The 24,948-nt window shown below is 44.7% G+C and overlaps 2 protein-coding genes across 3 annotated transcripts in view; one reads left to right on the forward strand and one right to left on the reverse strand.

Moving 5' to 3' along the window:
- LOC133026796 (cadherin-6-like) overlaps positions 1-1,790 on the forward strand; it is a 33,174-nt gene extending 31,384 nt beyond the window's left edge. For both annotated transcript variants that reach the window (XM_061093757.1, XM_061093758.1), the window contains one exon: positions 1,279-1,790. In XM_061093757.1, the coding sequence (XP_060949740.1) occupies positions 1,279-1,790 (512 nt within the window). The remainder of the gene's footprint in view (positions 1-1,278) is intronic.
- Positions 1,791-6,072: 4,282 nt separating this feature from the next.
- Positions 6,073-24,948, reverse strand: part of drosha (drosha ribonuclease III) — an 83,203-nt gene continuing 64,327 nt past the window's right edge. The window contains exons 26-32 of the mRNA XM_061093698.1: positions 24,638-24,743; positions 22,459-22,600; positions 20,009-20,091; positions 18,290-18,393; positions 14,347-14,439; positions 13,341-13,387; positions 6,073-6,213 (exon numbers count right to left, since the gene is read on the reverse strand). Coding sequence (XP_060949681.1) covers positions 6,083-6,213; positions 13,341-13,387; positions 14,347-14,439; positions 18,290-18,393; positions 20,009-20,091; positions 22,459-22,600; positions 24,638-24,743 — 706 coding nt within the window. The 3' untranslated portion in view covers positions 6,073-6,082. The remainder of the gene's footprint in view (positions 6,214-13,340; positions 13,388-14,346; positions 14,440-18,289; positions 18,394-20,008; positions 20,092-22,458; positions 22,601-24,637; positions 24,744-24,948) is intronic.

The raw sequence follows: 24,948 nt of genomic DNA on the forward strand, positions 1-24,948 counted from the left end.
CTCACCCATAACATTGTGTTGGTAAATAACCAGAACTTACTCAATTTTCAACCGATTTTGAAACGGTTTGGTTTATTATAAACGTCAGAGATGTAGTTATGACACTGCATCAATTATTACATTTTTTAGAAAATTACATAATTATGCAGTGTCACATCTACATCTCTGACGTTTATAACAAACCAAACCGTTTCACAATCGGTTGAAAATGCAACAACACAATGTTATGGGTGAGCGAGCAACCTCTGGCAAGATGGCCGCCTTGTGGTGACGTCCGACTCCGTTGGCCGAGACATCTAGTCTTTATATATATATCTATGGTGACCACGGCCGACATGATCTTTTAATCTGAGCAGAATCTCAGCTGCAGGAATCAAACTTTACTGTAAACACACGTCGTCCTTTAGGATGAAGGACAGTGATGATGACTCCATGTTTGATGTTAGTCTGGCTCAGCTGCCCCCCCCCCCCCCGAACCAGGGCTCTGACTGCACCACTGCACCTCCTCCTCCTCCTCCTTCTTCCTCCTCCTCCTCCTCCTCCTCCTCCTCCTCCTCCTCCTCCTCCTCCTCCTCCTTCCTCCTCCTCCTCCTCCACAGATCTACTCCCTCCTCCTCCTCCACAGATCTACTCCCTCCTCCCTCCTCCTCCTTCTTCCTCCTCCTCCTCCTCCTCCTCCTTCCTCCTCCTCCTCCTCCACAGATCTACTCCCTCCTCCCTCCTCCTCGTCCTCTATCCCTCCCTCCTCCTCCTCCTCCTTCCTCCTCCTCCTCCTCCTCCTCTATCCCTCCCTCCTCCTCCTCCACAGATCTACTCCCTCCTCCCTCCTCCTTCTCCTCCTTCTTCCTCCTCCTCCTCCTCCTCCTCCTTCTTCCTCCTCCTCCTCCTTCTCTTTCTTCCTCCTCCTCCCCCTCCCCAGATCTACCTCCCTCCTTCCTCCTCCTCCTCCTCCTCTATCCCTCCCTCCTCCTCCTCCACAGATCTACTCCCTTCTTCCTCCTCCTCCTTCTTCCTCCTTCTTCCTCCTCCTCCTCCTTCTCCTTCTCTTTCTTCCTCCTCCTCCCCCTCCCCAGATCTACCTCCCTCCTTCCTCCTCCTTCCTCCTCCTCCCCCTCCCCAGATCTACTTCCCTCCTTCCTCCTCCTCCTCCTCCTTCCTCCTCCTCCTCCTCCTCCTCCCCCTCCCCAGATCTACTTCCCTCCTTCCTCCTCCTCCTCCTCCTCCTTCTTCCTCCGCTTCTCTTTGTTCACGTGTGTCCTTGTGGTTTCGTCCCGGCAGTGATCGTGGTTCTGTTCGCCGCCCTGCGGAGACAGAGGAAGAAGGAGCCTCTGATCGTCTCCAAGGAGGACGTCCGGGACAACGTGGTCAGCTACAACGACGAGGGCGGCGGCGAGGAGGACACGCAGGCGTTCGACATCGGGACGCTGCGCAACCCGGAGGCCGTGGAGGACGCCAAGCAGCGGCGGGACATCGTCCCCGAGAGCTTCTACCCGCCGGTCCGACGCCCGGCGCCGCCCCCCCCGGCCCGGGACAACAACAACGGCGACGTGAGGGACTTCATCAACCAGCGTCTCCAGGACAACGACGGCGACCCGACGTCCCCCCCGTACGACTCGCTGGCCACGTACGCCTACGAGGGCACCGGCTCGGTGGCCGAGTCCCTCAGCTCGCTGGAGTCCGTGACCACCGAGGGCGAGCAGGACTACAACTACCTGAGCGAGTGGGGGCCGCGCTTCAAGAAGCTGGCGGACATGTACGGGGGGGGCGACGACAGCGACAGGGACTCCTAACGAGCGCCGGGAGCAACACACACGGTGGAAACTCTCCGGGTTCTGGTGCACGTGGCGAGACGGGCGGCGGCGGCGTTGGGGACGGACAAACGAACCCTGTCCGTCTGGAAGCTCCTCCCCCTCGGTGACCTCACGTAGGCTTTGTGTGTCCAGTCAGTGTTAGTTGCGTTCTTGCGATGGAAACAGTGAAGAGACTTTGTGTCGAGACTTTTTTCTCTGTGTGTATATGGGGCGGGGGGGGGGGTGGGGGTGTGTACATGGGGCCCAAATATATCTATACCGACATTTCTTTTTGTTTTTGGGTTGGGGGGGTGGAGGGGGGGGGGTTTGTGTTTCCAAAGCTGCCTGTGACGGACTCGCTGAACGAGCAGTTTTGTGAAGCAACAGATTTTGCTTGTGTGTACTTTTCAGTGTTTCTGGGACCTGCTGCATATTGTGAGTTTCTCTCTTCGCTTGTGTGTACTCGCGGTCACATGATGACGATTCGCTGTACAGTCGTTTTCTATCGTCCACGTGACTCCGCCCCCTCCGCCTCCCGCCTTTCAGCGTGGCCCCGCCCACTTCTCCACTTCTCCACAGCGGCGCTCTGAGCCACGAGAGCCGATGACAGTTTAGGGTTTGTACAGGAGAGGAGAAGTCGGGGGTGCACTGCTGTCGACAAGTGGCGGCTGAAAAGGATTCTGGGAATTTTTGGTTTTTCATTTTTACGATATCTGCTTCTCCATCTGAGATTCCAAATCCTCACGGAGCTGAATGTCTGTGTGAAGCCGACAGTGTTATTTTCAAAAATTTAAGAAATCACGAACATGTGCCAGACTCAGTTAAAGCAGCACTGTGTAAGTTTTACTGAGCCACAGCGCCCCCTGCAGCCACGTGTGGGGACTCACTCTGTCGGGAGTTGGCGTCCGAGCGATGACCCGACTGAACGATGGATATTATTACCCACAATCCCCGGCTTCCTGACCCAGAAGAGCTGCTGCTGTTTTATCAAATCCACCAAACTGTTCAGAATCCTTCATGTTTTAACAGTTTCCTGCTGAATATTGGAGATAAACTCTGGTTTTTAATAACTTCAGAGTGTTTTTAACTGATCTGGGTTCAGATTCACTCTTAAACTGGAGCTGGTTGTTGAAGCTGTGACTCTCAAGTCAGTTCTTCTCACAGGAGATGGAACCCACTCACACAACAAGACGCTGATGTTGTGTAGTGTTGCTTTAAAAGGAAAATACTGGTCTTGGTGAATTTCTCCCGCTCATCTCGAGGTTCGAGCTCGAAACCACGACATCAAATCAGATCAGGTGAAACGTCTCTTGGACGCTCTACATTAAAATGTAAACGGTTTTATTTAATTCCTTCAAGTGATTAAGAACAACGGAATTCAAGCATTTGAATCAATCAATGTACCCGAGCGAGAAAACTGTGTTATATGAATCAGAAAGTAAAATAAATTCCTCTAAATGAGCCACGACTTACAGCATTAAAACATAAACCAGGTGATGTTGAATGTATAAACGGTTTTATTTAATATCCTCAAATGATTAAGAACAACGGAGTTTGAGCATTTGAATCAAACTGTGTTGAAACCTGGTGTGCAAAGCATCAAACATCCATGATATGAATCAGGAAGTAAAATAAATTTATCTAAATGAGCCACGACTTACAGCATTAAAACATAAAACAGGTGATTTTGAATGTATAATAATGTAAAATAACAGGTCAGAGAGAGAAACGTGCCGAAAAGCAGAGAACACCAGTATTTTCCTTTTAAAGAATCCTCCTCTAAACCTTCCTGGTTAAAGGTCCTGAGTGTCGTGGTGGAGAGTTCAGTCTCCACTCAGCTGATTTCCTGTGGGACGACGAGCCTTCTCCATAAAGATGCTCATCAACGAGCCCCTGACCTTTGAGCCGCCGCCGCGTGGAATAAGTTCCCCGAACCCGGCGGGTTGGCGTCCTCGCCTCCGAGAGAGAAGGTCACAACATGATCACACGGCGCCGAGGAAACTCACAAACAAACACAACACGCCTTTAAACTGCGAATCAGGAGGAGAACAGTGAAAACGATGCGTCAGCGGTAATGTTCTCAAACGACTTGGGATCTCCGGGCGGTGAAACGGAGACGCCAGGAGGAAGTGGGCGGAGACAACGATATCAACGACAACAAAAAAAAGAGAAACTCGCCGAGCTACAGAACAAGCTGTGGCCTCACTTTAGCGAAAGGCCAACGTGTGAAGAGGCTGACATTTACCAGACGTTTGAAGCAGTAATAACAAAACACAAACGGCGTAATTGCCACAGAGCGACTTTCTCTCCGACGCCATCGCCAAACGCCGCCGCACGTTAAACAAACCAATTTACAACCCGATGGTTTGGAAAATCCGTTCTGCTCGGTTATTGTATACACATGTTTTTTTGGGTTGTTTTTGTTTATTAGCCTCTCAGACTGTGATAAGCATTTAACGGGTTTAAAAACCCTTCGCCGTGCTTCTCTTCTCCGCCTCAAAAGGAAATCACCACGACGGCGGCGCTCGCCAAACGCTTTCCATCCTCCAGCCGTCACTGTTCTCTCTCCTCACACGGGATGTCAGCACATCGGCGTTATGAAGGTGTTTTATTATCCAGGGTGTAATTCGCCTCCGAGCGTTGGCGCCGGGCTCGGCTACAGATAAAAGAAACGTGCACGTGGCGCCGCCGCCGCCGCACGCCACGCCGCCATGTTCCTGGGTTCCACTCGTGTTTTTCTCTTTCGACATCGAGGCGACTAGACGCCGCCGCCGATGTCCTCCGTACCGCGGGTACGATAGATCTGTGGTTGTTGATGTGTAGACGCGGTCGGCCACCGGGGGGCTCCACCGCCCCCCCCCCCCCCCGACCACGATATACTCTGTTGGTGACAATGTGATTGAGCAGTGGAGTTTTTGTCCGTGTAGAAACAGTCCGAGCGGTCGTGGTAGCTACGGGAACCATTCATCAATCTGCTTTGTAAACCGTGATATTTTGTACTGAATATTTATATGACACAATTAAATATCTTTAAAAATCAGCCTCTCTCTCTCGTTCTTCTTCGTGAATCTCTCTCTCTCTCTCGGGGACTTTACTTTGGGAAGATTGAACTTTTATCAGCAGGAAGTGACATCATCCGAAGCCTCACAGGTGTGTTTCTATTATCTCCCATAAATCCCAGAACAAAAGACTCCACACGACGTGTCAGAGAGTTATTAATACGCTGGCTGTTGTTAAATATCTGGATCCAGAGGCTAGCGAGCTGAGGAAATTGTTAATTAGACAATCTATAATTAAGATCTGCTCCGTCAGCCAATCGGATTCAGGGAAAGGTTTAAAAAAAAAAAAAAAAGGAAGAGAAATCCCATTTTGATTATGAGAGGATGATTGACAGATGTGAGACAGATGTGACACGCGAGTGATCGAGTGTAATTGACTCAACCTTCTTCTTCTTCCTGGATTAGACGAGAGAAGATTTCAATAACAAGACAGAGAATCAGATTTGAACTGAGTCTGGAACTTTATTTACAATATTATTACTTTGATATTTGTTTCACATTTCACTTTCCATTTAAAAACCATGTCCTCTTCCCGGGCTGTTCGATTTCTGGCACGTGTCAGTAACGGTTCGAGCTCCTGCTGCGAGTTTTTCTGGATCTGAAAGTTTCTCGTGAGCTTTTAAGTTTTTCGGCAACAAACACACGAAGGCCACGTCTGACAGTTACAGTGACAAACAGTATAAAACATGACAGCTGCTTTCGTCCTAAATCATTTCTCTTCTAACTCGATTCCACAGTGTCGAGGCCAAACTGAAGGAAAAACATTCGTGGCGTTTTGAGAATGCTGCACTTGAGTCGTGACATTCTTTAATTCAATAAACAGCACGATAATAAAGTCCTGATTGAGCAATAAAATAAAACCTTAAAATTACGATTTTTATTCTCATAAAACGACCACTTTATTCTCGAGTGGCCCTAATGCTGCATTATAAGTTTAACTTTGACCATAAAAGGAAAACAGAACAACATTCAAAATTTCTGACTGAAGTACGGTGAAAAAAAGAACCACTTCTTGAACTGGTAACACAAATAAATCAAGTTAACAAGTTACATTAACACAATTTATGCTTTTACTTTGAAGGGGGTTTTCTAAGGTGCTCCAACATTAAACCCGTGGCTCCTCCGCTTCGCCAGCTCGCTCCTGGACGGGCGCCACACGTGCCGACAGGGTTCTTGATTCTGGACGCAGGTACTGATGGCTCCCCCAACCCCCCCCCAAAGGAAAAGGTGCTGTCACTTCCTGCTCTCCTCCACCTCGTCGGTCTCCAGCTCCTGCCGCTCCCGTTCGCGTCTCATCTCCTTCAGCTCCTGCCTGTATTTCCGCTCGATGAAGCGCTTCTGATGAGCCATCTGTGGGAAGTTATCTGGTCGGGGGGGGAAGAAGAAGAGGAGGAGGCAGAGCGGGAAAACAGAGAGAAGTCGACCAAGGAGAACAGAGAGAGAGAGAGAGAGAGAGGGGACAAGGTCAGTTTCCAACCGGGTCAGGACGACAGTTTAGGTCTCAAATTGCTCCCGACTCTCGTTTTCATATCCAGTGTTTCTCGATGTCACTTTGGTCAAATGAGCAAAAAGGCTGCGAGTTGAATTGCTCCCATGCTGTGATTTCATTAATCACGATGGAGCAACGAGGAATGAGCCGGGCCTGGTTTGGTTTCAGCTCGACGGCTGTGAGATCTGATAACAGGAGAACGTTTCTAAATGAGTTCTCTAATAAGCTGGTGACAGCGGAGGAAAGGAAACAGCAGATCCAAGTTAACAGGAAGTGAGAGAATGAGACAGAACAACAGAAGAACTAGTTTTTCTACCGCAGCTGAAGAACAGAACAGACGATCTTTACAACCTGTTTAATTGTCTCGTGTTAAAAAAACTCCAATAAACCTGCTGAATAACCGAGTCTCTTTTACAGCAGACAGATTCCACAGCTTGGCTCAGGAAACTGGGAGAAACACGAGCGTCCCATTGGCTGCATGAGCGGTTTGTTTCTGAATGGAAGTTTGAAAAGCTCCAGTTTGGCTTCTTCACTCGCTGCCGTCCTGGCTACTGAGACACAACAACGAGTTCTGGCAAATACGGAGGCAGCCTGAGAGGAAGTGGAAACCATAGGAACTGTATCGGAAAACAAAAAGTTAAGACGAAGGAGGAAAAACTTTAGAAGACGACTCGAAACTAGACAAGAAATCTGTCCTTCTGAAGCTGAGATGAGAAATGAAACCATATCATTTTAGACCAGATATGAAAACACAGGAACTTATGGTTTGTGCTTTTGGAGTACATCAATGGATAAATAAGATTCTCTGATGCTAATCGTTATTAGTGGTCACTGGAGGTACTGCAGGCGGAGTCAATTCAAAAACATTAAAGTGTCGAAAACTTTCATCTTCAACAATATGAATTTTTCAGATAATTTAAAACAGGTTTCAGGTTTGTGGAGATTAATCTGTAAATTATTATTTCAATTTATACAAAATCAAAAGATATCGAGCTCATAATCACAATCAACCTATCAGTTATTTTCCATCATCAATTTATTGTTAAAGTTGCTCTAATAATCATTTGTTCAGTAAAGTAAAGTGTAAACAAATTTAAAACTTGTCCATCAAAGGTTTTCTGTCCAAACATCTTTTTTGTTTCATCCAAATATTCCCAAACCACAAGACATGTATTTTAAATCATATTAAACAGAAAAAAAGATGAAAAGACATATTACCGAACTAGTTTTTTAGCATTTTTGGCACCAGAGCAACTCAGTGACAACAGCTGCTGATTATTTTTCTAACAGACTGATCTTTTCACTTCTGGTTAAAAAAACAAACCTGAAAGTTAAAATCACCGGGGAGCCCCGAGTCAGGAGAACACACTGTAATTTCCCTGATATTCATAGCTTTGGTAATTTTCCATTAAGTGTTTACGTGACCGGGTCCAGCCGCTGCACACTGCAATTTAAAACCGCACGCATGACGGCTGCCCAGTGGTTTGAGTCGACTCACCGAGACACAAATATGACTCTGCAGTTTTTCCGGTCACTGACCACGATCGTGAAATCTTTTGCTTTCAGCTCCTTGTGCAGCAGAAGTTCTAAAGTCAGCGCTCGGTGCAGAATCCTCCAGGATCTGAATAAATCAGTTATCCTCTGATAAAAGTTCACAGGTAAACACTTCGGAGGATTCACTATTATTGTGACTCTGCGCTTCAGCATGTTGAGTTTGAAATTAGAGGAGAACGATGACTTTCAGATTGATTTTGTCAGTGGACAGATTGTAGACTTTTTTATAAATATTCCGAATAATATTCCCTTAATATTTGATTGTAAATGTTTGCATAAACCACACAGACTTCTCCTAGCATGAACATCCCCACAACTACTGGGTTATAAATCAGGCCTCCCTCTCTTTGACTGCATCGTCCCAGCTGTGCACAAAGGTTGTTCAACTTCTCACTCTGCTGATCTTCGGCACTTTAACCTCACAACTCGTTTCATTCCAAATCAAATGTGCTGCAGTGCGGAGCTAACACAACAGTAAACAACAGAAGAAGAAGAAAAGGAAATCCCTGTCTAAATACTCAGGGCCTGCTGCTGTATCGTGGGCAGATACTGGATCTTATCCTCCGATAGATGGGAGAATTTAATTATTACTATTGTCCGGACACTGATAACGTGACGCCTGAGGTTTGAGGCGATTATTCAACTTCCTGCTGAAGATACTGGGTTTTCTGGAACCTGCTGCTGTCCCACGATCGGACAAACGCATTCTTTAAAACGTTTTTCTGCTTCTTGTAAATCAAGTCGACCGTATTTCTCAACTGATTGTCAGCAGGAATTGTTTGTGAATATCTAAAGGCTGCAAAGTGGTTTGTTTATCTGCGACCACCTCCTGTAATCAGAACTCAGAAATGAAACACAGGCAAAAAACTGTCAATTCACATGTGTGTTTGACTCGTGAAAAGAAGAAGAGAAGCTTTTTCTTCTTCTTGCGACGCAATAATTCGTCATTATGTCAACTGAGAGGAAAAAGTGCAAGATTACAGCAATATCCTATTAAAAAAGGAGACGGATCAAATGGTTTAAAAAAAAGAAAAATCCTTTAGAGGGAAATTTAAGACTCACACACACACACAAGTATGGACACACAGAGAAAAACACAATCAATTTCAATATGCTTTCAGTGAGTAAGCAACACTCGGTGAGCCTCGGAGAGAAAACTACATATTGCAGTTAAAATATGGAAATCACCGGCATTTTTTCCCTGGGAGATGACTTGAGAATAACCCACTCAAGAGGAAGGAGAAAAAAAACAACCTTGGGCCATTTACATTGTTTAGCATGAGGCACAAAAGCAGGCGTCAGAGAACGAGGTTGGTAAAGAACACACAAGGCTTCTCGTGTCAGTCGGAGAAGATCGCACTCTGAATGCCGATCTTTCTCGGAGGCGTTAGTGCTCTTCGCTCGACTCTGGTCTTCTATCGTCAGAGCAGACGTTTCTCTCGAGGACGGACGGACATTCGCAGGTTTGGCTTTGGGTCGTTGAGGGGAAGACGCACGAGAACATGCACGTTACCTCACTTAGGCATTCACCACTCAGCCCAAACTCAGTCTGTGAGACGACTAGGGGTGTCACGATACCAAAAATTCAGTAGTCGGTGGCATTACCAGTAAAATAAAACGATTCTCGATGCCAATTTCAAATCCACGGTAAAAAAAAAAAAGGACTTTCTAAGATTCCAAAAGTGCATTCTTTGGATGTTGTTAATGTCATATACGGTAGTTTAATGTGCTTGCGCATATACTGTGGGTTATACGGTAGTTGCTGACGCATTTGAGTGACGTAGGTGAGTGACGCATTGTTGTGAGACACGTTATGCATTGAAGCTAGCTTAGCATTGATTTACAGTTAATATGAATCAGAACTCACCCTGAATTCTTTAATCAAATCCGGATGATGGTCTTTCAGGTGCTTTGCTAAATTGGAAGTATTACCTCCATTGGTCTGAAGACCACGGTAGCATCGTTAGCATAATGGCTTCTGCGGATTAATGATAACGCCCGAGTCATCTGCTTCAAACGCAAAGTACTTCCATACACGTTTTGTTATCTTAGTATCGAAAGGTATCGTAAGTATCGGTTCTCGTGACATCCCTCGAGACGACTCCACCACAGAGCGTCTGAGTCTATCAACCACATCAGTCAACAAGCCGGTAGTGCGCCTGTATCGCGGTGCTGATGAAGGGATTCCTCCCCCCCCCCCCAGTGCCAAAGGGCAAACAGAAGCCTCACGCCTGTGAATAGAGATCCTGCGTACTGTACTTTACTCTGCCTCCATCCATCCACTGCTTTTATCCTGAGATTAAGGGGTTTAGAGGAAGCGGAGGAAGGAATGCAGCTTCCCTTCCAGCTACTGGCTCCTGCTCTTATTCAACAGATATTTCATTGTTTGAGAAACAAGCAGCTGCGAGGAAGCTGGAGAGGAAGGGGGAGAGGGAGCTGAGGCTCAGAGAGCGACTGCAGACTCTGAACAGAGAGCGTACTATCTGCGAGGATGAATGATAAATGGTTAAGCCGTTTCCATGTATATTTGATGTCGCCTCAGACCTGACGGCGCGTGGTGCTCGGAGCCCGAGGCCCGAGGAACTCTGCGGCGCCGCCTCCTTCCTCCCGTCGATCCTGTTCCTCTACCCGGCTTCTCTCAGCTCGATTTGTTTGCACTCATGTTTTCTCCCGGGCCGGGCCTTGGTTAACATTTAATTCTGCCTTGACAGATACAGGCAGGAGACTGTCAAAAAACCTGGGCCATCAAATAATGAAACGAGAATCAGCCGAGCCACCAGCGGACGGGCTAGCAGACAGCACACACCACACACCGGGCCCCGGCCTCTCTAACGAGCTCTGAGCTGTCTGACTGAACACGGCCATGTCTCTCACCCCCCCCCTGACACGGCTGCAGCCGCCGGTTCTGTCGGCCAGGAGAAGTTCTGTCCGGCTCAAAGTGCTTCTGATGCTCCAGGAGGCCTTAAATAAAACATGGAGACGAATCCTGAGGTGTTTCTGGATTTCAAGAGTAACACAACTTAGAGGCTGTCGTACAAGACGAGTGATGGAGTGAGGACCAGCAAGACAATCGATGAGGAATCACATGACACCGGGGCTAATGTCCTTGATTAGTCTGTGAATAACTGAACCGAGTTCCTTGACAATCACAGGAGAGACAAAGCAGCGCCGCCCGGAGTCTCGCTAAATAAGCGTCCGGTCGGGAGACTCGTACTTCAAAGACGCGTTTGAACCCCGGTCCTCTGACCTTCGCTTATTTATCTCCAACGAGACGATGTTGCAACAGCGAGGAACTGAATTTCAAATCTTCTGTTGAGACGTCCCGCGCAGAAATCCTTAATCCAGACTTGACAAAGCGAATTCTGAAAATGTCTGCGCTTCATTCAGAACGTGACCTCTGAATAATGAGTGAGGATGTTGGATGGAGGACGAGATCGGATCAAGAATTAAAATGGTCGTGATTTTTCAGCCACATTAAGGCAACAACACATGAATTTGAAGTAATGATTAGTCTTTGTTGATAAAGGTTATTTACTGATTAGATTTATGCTGCTGTAGATAATTGACGGAGGAAGAGATCGGATCGACCGCCATCAAGAATGTAAATGGTCGGGTTCTTTCAGGAACATTAAGGCAACATCACATGAATTTGAAGTAAGGATTAGTCTTATTAATAACGGTTATTAACTGATGAGTCTCTGGGATCATTTATGCTGTTTTCATAACTGTCCAAAAATCTACGAGTGTCTTTTACGTTGTGAAGCAACACGTCAACTTGTCCTGAAGCTTCAGAAGACAGAAGGTTAAATCTGTTTCCTTATTTACCGTCGATCAACCTTGAGATAGTTCCTAGAAAATCAAGCCAAGGTTTGTAAATTGTTTTTGTGTAATCGCCCAAAACAAAATAAACTTCAACTTCCAATTAAAACAGGACACTGACACTTCCCCCCCCCTCCACCTCCACTAATAAACAACTTCTTTGATTTATCCGTTATCAAATTGTTGTCGATCATTTAATCAACATTTTGTCCTTATTCTATCGCAGCGTGTTTAAATCTCTTTTCCCACCGAGGCGCCCTTCTCTTGTGTTTTCAGCCAGTTAATTAATTTGATTAATATAACGGCCTCACCTCAGGAGCTCTGGAGCAAAGGGTGGAAATCAAGTGACAACACAAAGTCACACAAAGCCCTCCAACTGGAAGTGTTCTGCACCAAAGGGACGAAGACACAGGGAGATGATTTTAAATTAACTGACCTTTTGGAAAAGGAATTGCTAATCTAGTCACATGAAACCGCAATTTATGAGGGGGGGGGAAATGTTCATTTACTAGCAACGAGCATCTATCAATCATGGTGACAGAGGCGTACACCGGGGGAGAGGAAGTGGGAGGTGGAGGAGAGGGAGAGTGTGCACTGAACTACGCCCCCTGATAAGGAGCGAGCGAGGGAGGGAGGTGAGGGGGGGGAGGGGGCAGGAGGAGAAAGGAGATCAACAGTTTTAAATAGTAACAACCCCCCCCCCCAAACGCTAATGTTTCATAAAAAGTAAAAGCTGCACAAACAGAATCAATCACGAGCGGCTGGAGGCCTCATTTAGGAGCCAAATGGAATCAGAGGTTGACCTTTGACCCCTCGCAGCGCTCCACAGGTCTGTTCCAGCAAAGCCATTTGTGTTTCACTCGCACACTAATTAGATGAGGAATGAAAAAACCTTACATTTGATTAATGTGCTGGGCAGCAGAGTCGAGTTCAAACACAAACCTGGAACACGTGGCGCTCTCCAAACGCACGCCACGTGATGTGTGGTATTAATCGTCTATATACACATGCAGCGGGTTTAAGAGGCGGGAGGGAGATGATGGGAATGGAAACTGAGAGCTCTGTAATTGTATTTTTACTTGGCAGTGAATGCCGAGTAAATGCCGAAAAATCTCTATCTATTTTCCTTAAGTGGTGGTTGATGACAAGATGAAAAACAGCCGACACGGCACAAAGGGGACGCGTGGGCCGCTCTCCTTCACATCTGAAGAGCGAGAGAGAGAGAGGGTCTCCTGGTCGACAAAAAGGATCTCGAACACACAACGAGAACCTGAATTAACACAAACTTTGCACGGGCCCTCGACATAAACTTCCTCGGCTCCCTGGGGATCGATGGCCACACGTTGGAGGAGGCTTCGCTCGCCTCATCCTGGTTCTGACCGGTTCTGGATCGCTGGCTCGGCCTCGTGCCTGAGCTCTGGGCTCGCACTTCAAACAGACTAATGTCCTGTATGCCGCCGCCAGCCGCCTGGTCAGGCCACCGCTCGCCGCTCGCCGCCAGCCATCTTGCTTACTGTACAGCCAAGGCTAATATTCAACACTGAGGCAAAGAGTGTGAAGGGCTTAAAATGTGGAAGTGTGTGTGTGTGTGTGTTGGAGTGGAGGAGGTTGTGTTGCCAAACAACTCACATTTCTCGAGTGCATCCATCGCAGCTCCCATTTCCGCCTGTTGGATGCTAGATTAGAAATATTTTTAAAAGGAGAGAGAGAGAGAGAGAGAGAGATAAAAGGTGTTTAGCATATTCAAAAATGTCCCTTTCCTGAAATTCTGTCAAATAAAACCAGGCCTAATATTGAGCGGATTATCAAAAGTGCTTTTTATTTGTGCTGAACAATAAACAGGTAGCGCCGTGCACACACATTTCTAAAAGGTATAAGCCTATTGGTGCGGCTGCTGTGTGCCGGGCCACGGTCTACCCCCCCGACTCCCGGTCCCTGCGTATACATTCTGCGATCAGAGCCCCCCCACACCGGAGGTGGATGGGAGCTTAACTCATGTAAATATAAAAAACAGTAAGCTGTCAAAGATCCTATGGAAAGGGACAAAGTTATCGCTAGCTTAGAGCGAGAGAGGGAACGCTTTCAAGTAGGGGGGGGGGGTGCGGAGGGGATTTCCACATGTGGAGAGAGAGGGAGAGAGGGAGAGGGGGGGGGGGACATGTTTGATGGATTTACGTTTCCTCCCTCGAAGGCTCAGCTGCAGCTTTATCGTCAGATTCACTTTCTTCGCTCAACAAAAGCGAGAGTGTGTGTGTGTGTTTGTGTTTGTGAGCACAACCACAGGTTTAACACACACACATACACACAGACACACACACCTGTCCTGCGGTGAGCACACAATCCCAGGTAGACCCTAATGCACCCCCCAGATGCAGTGTCGCCTCTTCCTCTTCTGCACAAAGTGATGTTTCCATAACACAATTTACGTCAAATCGATAATGAATCGATTCATTTTCATTCTGCATAATGTTCTTCTTCTCCCGATAGAACAGATCCAACAGGAGCTTAATTGCTATAATAAACACCATCAATAAAGCGCAGCCATTATTCTCGAGCCCATTAGCGGTGCACTGAGAGGGGGGTTGGGGGTGCCTTGTCCTGTTGGCTCTTGTTATATTGCACTTGTCTTACTCACCTTGGGCCTTTGCCACAGCCGATTCGCTCTCCTTTGAAATACACGGCCACGGTGTAGGTGCGGGCGTGCGAGGGTCCGACCGTCTGCAGGGTCCTAAAGAGTTCAAAAACAACACAGAAACATGGCGTGAGACAGGGGGGGCGGAGCTAAGAAAGAGCTATAACACCCCAGAGGAAGAGACGCAAGGACACTCAGGGACATTGTTCTTCAGAGAAATAACATTAAAAAAAGAAAGGGAGGCGAAAAAAGAGGTTTTCAATCAGAACAAATATAATTCATCTCAAGCAGCAGGTTGAGGCGGGGGGGCGGGCGGGCGGGGGGGAATAGCGCTGCTTTGATTCACTGGTGTGCTTTCAGAGCGCACAAGGCAATCTGAGGGACACGCAGTATAAACAACTTTTTAAAGCCTCCCCTGCTCCACACACCCGTCAGAGACAAAGATCTGTGTGTGGTTTACAAAAAGAATAGAATAGAAATAGAAATAAAAGAACGACTCGTCTTTGAGGGACCCGCGAGCTTTTGGTGCGCTAGAAGGGTAAACACAGAAAAAATCTAAGAGAGGGACGATAGAGAGAATATGACTCGTTTAATTTATAGATGTGGTTGATTTAAAGAGATGTTTGGTGATGGGGGGTGGGGTGGGGGGGGTTAGATTCCTGCTGGGACGCACGTACAAGACAGATGACAAAACTTGGGAGATGTTTGAAAATGTTAACATTAGCATAAACATCTCAGACCCCAAAGCTGCGAGTCAGACTAAATTATTCACGGACAATTTACTTATTTCAGGAGCGCAGTCAATTTTTAATGCTCCGTGGTCACTTATGACACTTTATCAATAATTCATCTTTCTCATTCTCACTTACAAATGAAGTGGCACGTCGCATGTTCGGGAGCAAACAAGACTCCTGAGCGCCGCCGAGCTCTCGAGCCAAATCTCAACAGGGAGGACGTGTCACTTAGAATTATTGTGCTGCTACAATAACACAAAACCAGACAGGAGGAGCAGGAGAGAAATCTGAGGCTCTGGGGTTATGAAGTCGAACATCATGGGGACTTAAAAATGTACATTTGTTTTTTTTTCTTTAGTTTAAAATGTACATTTGTTTTTTTTTCTTTAGTTTTATTTAAAATTAATGTACATTTGCTTTTTTTCCTTTAGTTTTATTTAATTATTGACTTTTTTTTTTTCTTTAGTTTTATTTTACTTAAAAACGTACATTTTTTTTCTTTAGTTTAAAATGTACATTTGTTTTTTTTCTTTAGTTTTATTTAATTAATGTACATTTGTTTTTTTCCTTTAGTTTTATTTAATTAATGTACATTTGGTTTTTTTCTTTAGTTTTATTTAATTAATGTACATTTGTTTTTTTCTTTAGTTTTATTTTACTTAAAAATGTACATTTGTTTTTTTTTCTTTAGTTATATTTAATTATTGACTTTTTTTTTTCTTTAGTTTTATTAAATTAATGTACATTTGTTTTTTTCTTTAGTTTTATTTTACTTAAAAATGTACATTTGTTTTTTTTTCTTTAGTTATATTTAATTATTGACTTTTTTTTTTCTTTAGTTTTATTTTACTTAAAAACGTACTTTTTTTCTTTAGTTTAAAATGTACATTTGTTTTATTTCTTTAGTTTTATTTAGTTAATGTACATTTGTTTTTTTTTCCTTTAGTTTTATTTAATTAATGTACATTTGTTTTTTTTCTTTAGTTTTATTTAATTAATGTACATTTGGTTTTTTTCTTTAGTTTTATTTTACTTAAAAACGTACATTTGTTTTTTTTCTTTAGTTTTATTTACCCATAAAATATATTAAAAAACTCTCATAGTTTTAGTTTAATACAAAATAAGAACACATAATAAAAAGAACAGAAGGGAGTTGAGAAATTAAAAGAAAAAACACAGAATGCAAACAGTAAGTCTTCATCCTTTTCTGCCAAAGACATAAATAATAATGTTTTTTTTGCTTATCATACAACAATGATAAGCATAAGCATGCATTGAAGATGGAAGTGAGCGAGGCGTGTAGGGTCTGTCGGGGCGGAGCTACTGACTGACTCATTCTCTGCACAGTGTTACAGTGCGTACATGTGTCTGCTCCCTGGTGGATCCTATACACAGAGCATATGTACAGCAGAGGGATGGAGCTGGGGTGGAGGTGTGGATCTGTCATCAGGCAGCGAGTCCACCAGGGAACCTTTAGGGCATTAGCTCCTTTACCTCCCTCCTCTCTGCCCCGGTCATTTACTCTCTCTCTCTCTCTGTGTGACTCACACTCTTGTCTCACCCGGTGTTGTAAACAGATTCAGACGGACCCTTAAGACGGCCTGACGGACCCGACCCCAGCAGCTGCTGCAGGATTCTGGCTCATCGACCAGCCGGGGTCGGGTCGTCTCATGGGGAGATCGTTGAGAACTGGGAGTGGCTTCAAATTCATCTGTGGTTATAGCTGTGCAAGCGTTGGTGTATATTTTGATCCGAGAGCTCGGCTGGTTTCTCGTTCACGTCCTTGTGTGAAACAGAGTTTGAGGGAAGTGTTGATTGTCGTGTCAGATTTGTGCTGAGTCATAACTCTTCCTCTGTCAGGATGATGGACAAAATAATAAACAGAGGAGGGGAAGCTGACATTCAAATGAACACGTGGACGAGAGAGAGACGACTGATTAGATGTTCATTGTACATAAAGCTGTTCCTGCACGTGGAACCGACCCCCCCCACCGCCCTCTGCCCTTTCTTTTTGTGTCAGTGAAAATACTGTTTGTCAGTTTCCATGGTGACAAACGCAGCGCCGCGTGGCAGCTCTGAAAAGCATTCTGTCAAATAACACTTGCTCCTTGACCTTTTGTCAAATAGGTCTCTTTGGCCGAGTGTTTATTTATCACAACAACAGAGACCTTTACACAGCTATTCAGAATGTCCAGGGACCAATAACAGGGGATAAAAGTCCAGTAAATAATGTTTGTTCCATTTCATTTCTCTGAACGTGGACTGGAGCACGTGTTACAGTTAACTGAACCCATCGCCAACGTGGAGTTCTGGGTCAAATACAGACGACAGGGACAAAAATATAATAAAGAGTTATGGCTAAAATAGATCAGCTTATAAATGGAGGATAAACACTTAGTGAATTAATAAATGGGTCAAATGGCTGTGTGTAAATAGTGGAGTTTAATTTAAAATAGCTTAATGTGCTGGATGAATGAAAAGATTCTTCACAGATAAACCAAGTTGGGAACCACTGTAGAGCATCATTGTTTGGGAGGTATGTAAATTAATTTGTTTATTATGTGTTTGTGTATTTTGTATTTTTACCTTATTCTTGCATTGATGTGACAACGTGCCTGTTAGGTTTTTCATTTACCGGATTATCCAAAACTGTCATTTCTTTTTAATATCAATTTATGATATCCCAGTTGACATTAATACGAAAAACCCAATTTCCTTATGTTTTCTTTCTTAAAAAGGACCCGTCACTTTGCCACCTTTACTTTCAGATGTGGCACAGACATCTTTCCACTTCAATTTAGGGTTAGGGTTTATCATTTTTTATCAGTGTTTTTAACACTGGTGAAGTCCATGAAAAGATTCTTCACAGATAAACCAAGTTGGGAATCACTGTAGAGCATCATTGTTTGGGAGTTATGTAAATTAATAATCAGGCGTTTTGTATTTATACATTATTCTTGCATTGATGTGACAAAGTGCCTGTTAGGTATTAAATTTACCGGATTATTCAAAACTGTCATTTCCTTTTAACTTGACGAAAAACACAATTTCAATATGTTTTCTTTTTTAAAAAGGACTTTCAGATGTGGCACAGACATCTTTCCACCTCAATTTAGGGCAGAGAAAGATTCACTGCTGACAGATAACGTTTTGGGTTTTACTTCCACAGACGCTACACCCGAGTCGGCTCGGAGTGTTTTCCGGAGTCTTACTTGTACAGCGGGATATCGGGCTCCTTGCCCTCGGTTCTCAGGGTCAAGCAGCACTGCTGCAGCTGAGACTTCGGGTCATTCCAGTCCTGGTTCAGAATGAACTCCTGCAACACACACACACACACACACCGAGCACAGCACACACTTAATCACACACTCTGTTACTCGGACTTCATTCAAAGAATCGGAGACACCAGAAATAAATATAAAAACCAGAGTTTCTATGCAGTTAGAAACTCTCTCTCCCTCCGGTCGCTCAGGCTTTTATTTCATTCCTGCCCTGACCCTCTCCGCCCCTCCACTTCTTTTGCTCTCACTTATTTGCTCTCGCTCCGACTGGCTCTCCGTCTGTGTCTTCACGCTGAGTACAAATCACAGGCTACTTAAGACAAAAGCCAATCCCGGGCCAGGAATAAAGAGCGTCTGGGAGTCTCCCAGGTGTGCAGCCCTGATACATCTCTCTTATCCAGCAGGGACTTCTAAAAGCCCTTCCATTAACAGGGAAGCAGCCTTGTCATAAAGAGGCAGAGATTTGAATCCAGAACTGTCTGCTCCTATTAATTTTCTACAAAGAGTGCTCCTGCTTCTGTTGCTCGCGCTCTTCTACACTCCAGCTCTACCCCCTCCCCTCCCTCCACCCCTCTATCTCCTGCCTCCGTGCTTTACTTCCTCTTTTCTCCTTCCCACTTTTCCTCACTCTGGGGGGCATCTTCACTCCTTTTGCCTTAGGCGGAGAAATTTGGGTGTATTTTGAAAAGGAGCGCAGCATATAGCCCGGCGCTAGTACAAGCAATTTCGAGTGCATGGATGCATTGACACTCACACAAACCCTCTACATGCGTAATCACACAGTGCAGCGGGAGGGGGAAATGCGAACATAAGGAAAGGAGCGTTTATGTCCCTGGTTTTTTTCCTTCTCTATTTCCATCCAAATTGGATGAAGCAGCCCAGTGTGCAAACGCTGTGGTTTCCAGAAGGCTATGCAAGGAGACATGCTGGCTGTTTCACAACTTTTCTCTTGGAAGTGGAAATTAGGTGCTCTCTTGCAGCGACCATGACGCAAAGCTCAGCTCCTCTAGAGCCGGGGATTCTCCCTGGAGAGGAACACCAAGACAGCAATTAGCATGGCATATCAGACCACTGCAGCAGCTTCACAAGGAGAGGTCCACGCTATGAGGATACTCGTGTGTGTGTGTGTGTGTGTGGGCGAGAACACGTGCACTTGCCTGTTGTGGTATAAGAGTGTATGTAATAGTTTGTGTCTTTTTCCACAGCAGCGATTTTAATGGGAATACGCATTTAAGACCCTTCTCTTTAAACTTGAACGATTCGATGGCGCTCAAGAGTAAAAGACTCGTCCTTCCTCACTCCTCACATCTGGCCATGGAGTAAATCTATCCAGCTCCTGGAAGTGGACGCCATCAACAGCCCGAGCACTACTTGGATCAATGGAAAAACGCTGATGACTAACGTCAACAACCCGACACTGTTGTGATTCCCATTAAAGATGACTAAAATAGCTATTTGAGCCGTCAGTGTGAGAGGCGTTGGAGGGCCGAGCGCCACTTCAGGCCCTGAGTCGATGGTGGCGCCATTAGGCTCCGGCCATTAGCTCCCTCCTCATCCTCATCATCTCCCCGGCTCTTTCTCTCGGAGGCGTCCAGCTCAGCGGCTCATTGATCAGGAGCGAGTGGTGAATAGCTATCAATAGGGACTCACCTTCAGTCGGGGGAAAAAGCAGACATTCATGAAGGTGTGCACGAACTCCAGATCTTTGTCTATGTAGAGCGCGGCGATGAAAGCTGCAGAGAGAGAGAAAGAGAAAAGGAAGAAAGCGATAAAAAAAAATGGCTGAGGACGTGCGGCGTCTTTTTCTGCTCTGCTAAACATTTGCCTGCTTCCCTGCCGAAACAAATAAAACCCTAACCAAGACCAGAGGACAAACCCAAATGTGATGTTAATGTAACCAACAGGGAAAGGACGACTCTGTCCACGTCCGTCTGTTTCCATCAAACAGGAAATTGTAGCGGCACAGGGGCCACGCAGAGTTCACACAAACATCCAGCACAAGATGAAACTGCACGGGAAGCTGGATCCAGAGTAACTGGCGATCGGACTGAAGTGAAAAACAGATTGGAAACGTGAGCGGTAGGTGCTCGGTGTCATTTCCATCTCGTGGCTCTCCCTTTGTTTCCCTCCTCCATTAGCTGCCTGCTGCATTCACTCATCCTCGTGACTAAGACAGCGGGACGCCAGAGATGGATAATAGGTAATATCTCAGGACGCCAGCGAGGGCCGGCTGTAGCCGGGGGGGCACGGCTGCTCATATGCGGGAGCGCCGCACTCATTTCCAGCGCCGACCCTCGTCCCGTCCCCGTGTCGCCAACTCTGCTCCGGCCTGAACTCCGAGGGATAATTTGAAAGGCAAATGATATGAAGCTCTGTGTTGACCTTTAACCTCCAGTGTGTGTGTGTGTGTGTGTGTGTGAGAGAGAGATTCATGCATGACTCTGACTGCTGATGCAGACCTGAAACATATTAATGCTTTTCTCTGTCTCTCTCAGTATTTTCCCACTTTCTCTGTCAGTATGCACTATTCCTTTATATTACCATCTTTGTCACTGCTAGCGCCCCCTATAGGCCTAGTGTGGAAAAGTAATGAATCTCCTCTAATGCGTGACCTCCAATAAACCTTTAAATAAAGGTAATGTGCACTAAAGATAAACTACAAAGAAGAATTGTGTCTATACTTATATATTAAATTTATCTATTTCATTTTGGGGATTAGGAGACATTATATATTCAAAATGGAAAAATTGGAGTCGTCTTTAGTTTCTTTTAAAGCCGAACTAATCCTGGATTTTACTGAGACTAAGTTTTCATTGTGTAAAAGAGGTATAATATGCCTTTATGAAACCAGTTACTAATGGGAAATATATCACTCATTTGTGTCTGTCACTGTAACACATATGAGTAATGGACATGTGACCAGTTTATATACAGAGATCCACATTTAACAAGTGTAATATTAAATTGTCAGTGGTCACTCATCGTCAGAAATACTGTATATAATGGAAGAGTATTCTTTTAATGATGTCAAACATTTAAAATATTCCTCTTGCTGACTGATATGTCTGTAATATAGAAAATTAAACAAGACTTAATGTTTGAAAAGTAAGAGGCTGCTTCTCGTACTTCTTTTTCTAAATTGAAGTAAATATTTTTTATTTTCTTTTTCTGCCAGTTTCTGTCCACACTTATTCGCATCATGGTTTGGGGGGGGTTAGGGAAATGCAGATGATTGTTTCTTTACAAATATATTTCTTAATTTATTATTATTACGATAACTTATAATTTGAATAATTCATTATTTCAAGTTTAGAGAACTGAAAAATAAAAAAAAAACTATTTGAATATTTGGCTCTAATTTGACAGTACATTTCATAATTCATAAATGTGTTATTTTACCATTTTTTTCTTTTTCTTTTTATTCTCATGGCTATTGTGTGATCTTCACACTGCTTTTAACTGTTTCCTATTGTTTGCCTTCAAACATTTATTTTTTAACGTGCAACCCTGCAGCTGTGTTTTGAAAAGTGCTTCAAAAATATAATTCATTATTATTATCATTATAATTAAAAGCAGATTTCCTCTCCTGGATGAGGGGTTGTGGTTTTAAACTCTTTTTTACGGGTAAAGAATAAACACAGCAACCGTTTTACAAATCTGAGGAAGAACATTAAAACCAGTGCTATTGGTGAACATCATACTGGGATAATTATTGATATTGTCATCAGCTCCAACTGAACTTATTTTCAGTGTCTTATTCTGATCCAGAGAAGCAAGCAGGACACCACCAGTAGATTATTAGACGTGGAAACTGCAGCTGAGGGAATAAGAAGCAGAGAAGAAGCAGTTCCTGTGACTCTGAGCTCATAGGGATCATCATCCAGAGTCTTCAGCAGAGACGTGACAGTCTTTGACATTTAACACAAAGAGAGCAAAGAAATCGATGGTGGCACTTAATGTTGACTTTCATAAACTGCACATTCAGAGAGTGAGATATGAAACATGTGGAGGAGGGCTCTATACATGTCTATCAGGATCATTTCTCTCTTTCTTCTTTGCTTTATATTTCTGCAAACCAATCAAAAGAACGGTGCACGTACATTCCAACAGGTCAGCCAGCGTCTTGGTCCTCAGGGCCACGGGTCGCTTGGTCTTATCGTTGGTGATGGCGAAGTCCTGCATGCCCAGCTCCTCCGCCACTTTGGCCTGCGTGCGGTTGTTCACCAGCGAACTGCGGAGCAGCTGCGGAGCAAAGAGGACGCCAACACGTCAGAATCGAACTCAAGGTGCGAACACGGAGCCGCAGAGGCACTTCAAACAGATGTACGCGGAAAGACACACGGAAGTACACAAACACATCAAAATAAAGCCCCACGTGGAATAATTCATCAAAGACAGAATGGTAATGCAGAGTAAATGTTTCAGGGAGATTGCACGTTGCTCTGCTGAATATTGCATGGTGACTGGGGGCTGAGCGGATGACAACATGTTAGACTGGGCGAGGTACATTTACGTCTCTAAAAGGGAAAAACACAAACATGTTAAATATAGCTGTGAGATGAGTAAAGGAGCAAATGGAAGCAGGATGACTGACTGGCTGGCTCTGGCTTGCTGGGATGTGCCCTCCTTAACAGTACACACGCCATCGCAATCAGAGACACACAAGCACACACACACACACACACACTCTCACACTAGTTGAATGAGCACTTTTTCCCCGATTTGAAATCCATTTCAGATGTACCTCCATCTTGGCTCTTGGGCATTGGCAGCGCTGAAGCTTTCAGGCTCTCAGCGAACGCTTGATGGAAGCTTTTATACAACTAACATCAAGGCTTCCATCGAGGGGGAAAATCCAGGAATAAGCATCTGACTGCAGAGGTTCTTATTCAGTTTGAGACTCGCTCAATCCCTCCAGCCTTGAGTAGTCGCTCCTCTAAAGAGAAGTGCTGATGGTCGAATGAAAAGAGAGCGAGCTGTAACGCCGTTTGACGCCGTCAGAAAAATACGCTTACATGTTCACAGTGTGATCGTTTGCTTTGTACCTGTGTTAAAAGCCAAGCGCACACACACACACACACGTTCTTTTTCACACACTTGACAGCTCCAGCAAAAAAAAATCTGCCGACAAAGACGTGTTATTGAAAACCACTGAACAATCACGTCTCCTGACAATGCCCATCACAAGGAAGTACAGTAAACACACAGGCGCCGTGTGGGGTGAGGAGTTGTTTTGTGGAAACGAGCAAAAGGCTGCCACTTGGAGATTCAAAGATTGATGGGAGGAAGGATAAAAAAACAAAAAGCTTCCACACACACACACAATCCAGAAAGCTCTGCTGTAACTTCATGTCATGTAAACCTGTGTAAGAAGCAGTGAGCCGAGGAATCAGAGGAAACACAAAACGCACACGTGTGGATGTAAACTGTGCAGAAGTCCACGTATGTGGGAGGGAAAGAAGACAGTGAGAAGTCGGGTTGTAACCAAAATCTGAAATAGTTTCCTTCCTCTCTGAATACAAGCATCACCGCCGGAGCCTTGTTAACATTACATTTAACTCCGGAGGAAACGCGCAGCTAGCGAGCAGCTACGTCAAACTCCAGTAGACGCCACAACAAAATCCCTAAAGCTCAACAGGAAGTGTGGCTAAAAGATGATTGAAAACAATTTGAATTTGTATATTATATACAATATACAACATACAATATTCTAATTTGTCTGTTGTTATCCATAAAGTTTTTACTAGGGCTGGGCAAGTTAACTCGTTTTAATCGACTTAACTCAAGTGATGAGTTAACTCGATTGTTTATCCGCCAATTATTTTCTTTTTTCCTGTTCTGCAGCAGTCAGCAACAGACTTTCACAAAATAAAAGCCTGACTTTCACAATAAAACAATAAATAATCAAACCTGAGTTAATGCGAGATAAAATAATTAATCGAGTTAACTCATCACTTGAGTTAACTCGATTGAAACGAGTTAACTTGCCCAGCCCTAGTTTTTACCATTCACACATACAGTTAGACGTCATAGTTGGAGCTGCAGTTGTCGACAGAATGAATTTGATGGGAAGCGCTGATGTGGAGAAGGTTTTATTAATTATGTGATTTTGTTAGACACATTGTTTGCACTTATATAGATTTGCTTATATAGAACTTTTAAAATCTAATGTGTAAAATATTGACTTCCAATTTGCCAAAGCAATAACAAAAGCCAACTGGCGTCATTAGTTCTGGTAACGTTTAGGCACAAATATTGTTTTACAAGTATGGATCTTACCGTTAAATGTCCTTCGTGGTGATCGGGGAAGTGGATGAAGAGATATTCTGTGGCCACCAGCTGCATGATGGAGTCTCCCAGGAACTCCATCCTCTGGTTGTGACCCCTGGAGAAGATGGAGGGATGGATAAAGTTAAAAGAGGTAACAGGATGAGTAAGAAAAAACAGGTTACAGAAGGGGTGAAGTAGGAGGGCAAGGGGGGGGGGATGGGGTGGAAGCCAGCGGGTCATGAAAGGCGCCGCGGTCTCCTGACAAATCTACCGGGCTTTTAGTCTTTTGAGAGAAACAGTGGAGCCGGCTGATGTAGGTT

The sequence above is a fragment of the Limanda limanda genome, chromosome 20, assembly GCF_963576545.1.
Source record: "Limanda limanda chromosome 20, fLimLim1.1, whole genome shotgun sequence".
Taxonomy (NCBI): domain Eukaryota; kingdom Metazoa; phylum Chordata; class Actinopteri; order Pleuronectiformes; family Pleuronectidae; genus Limanda; species Limanda limanda.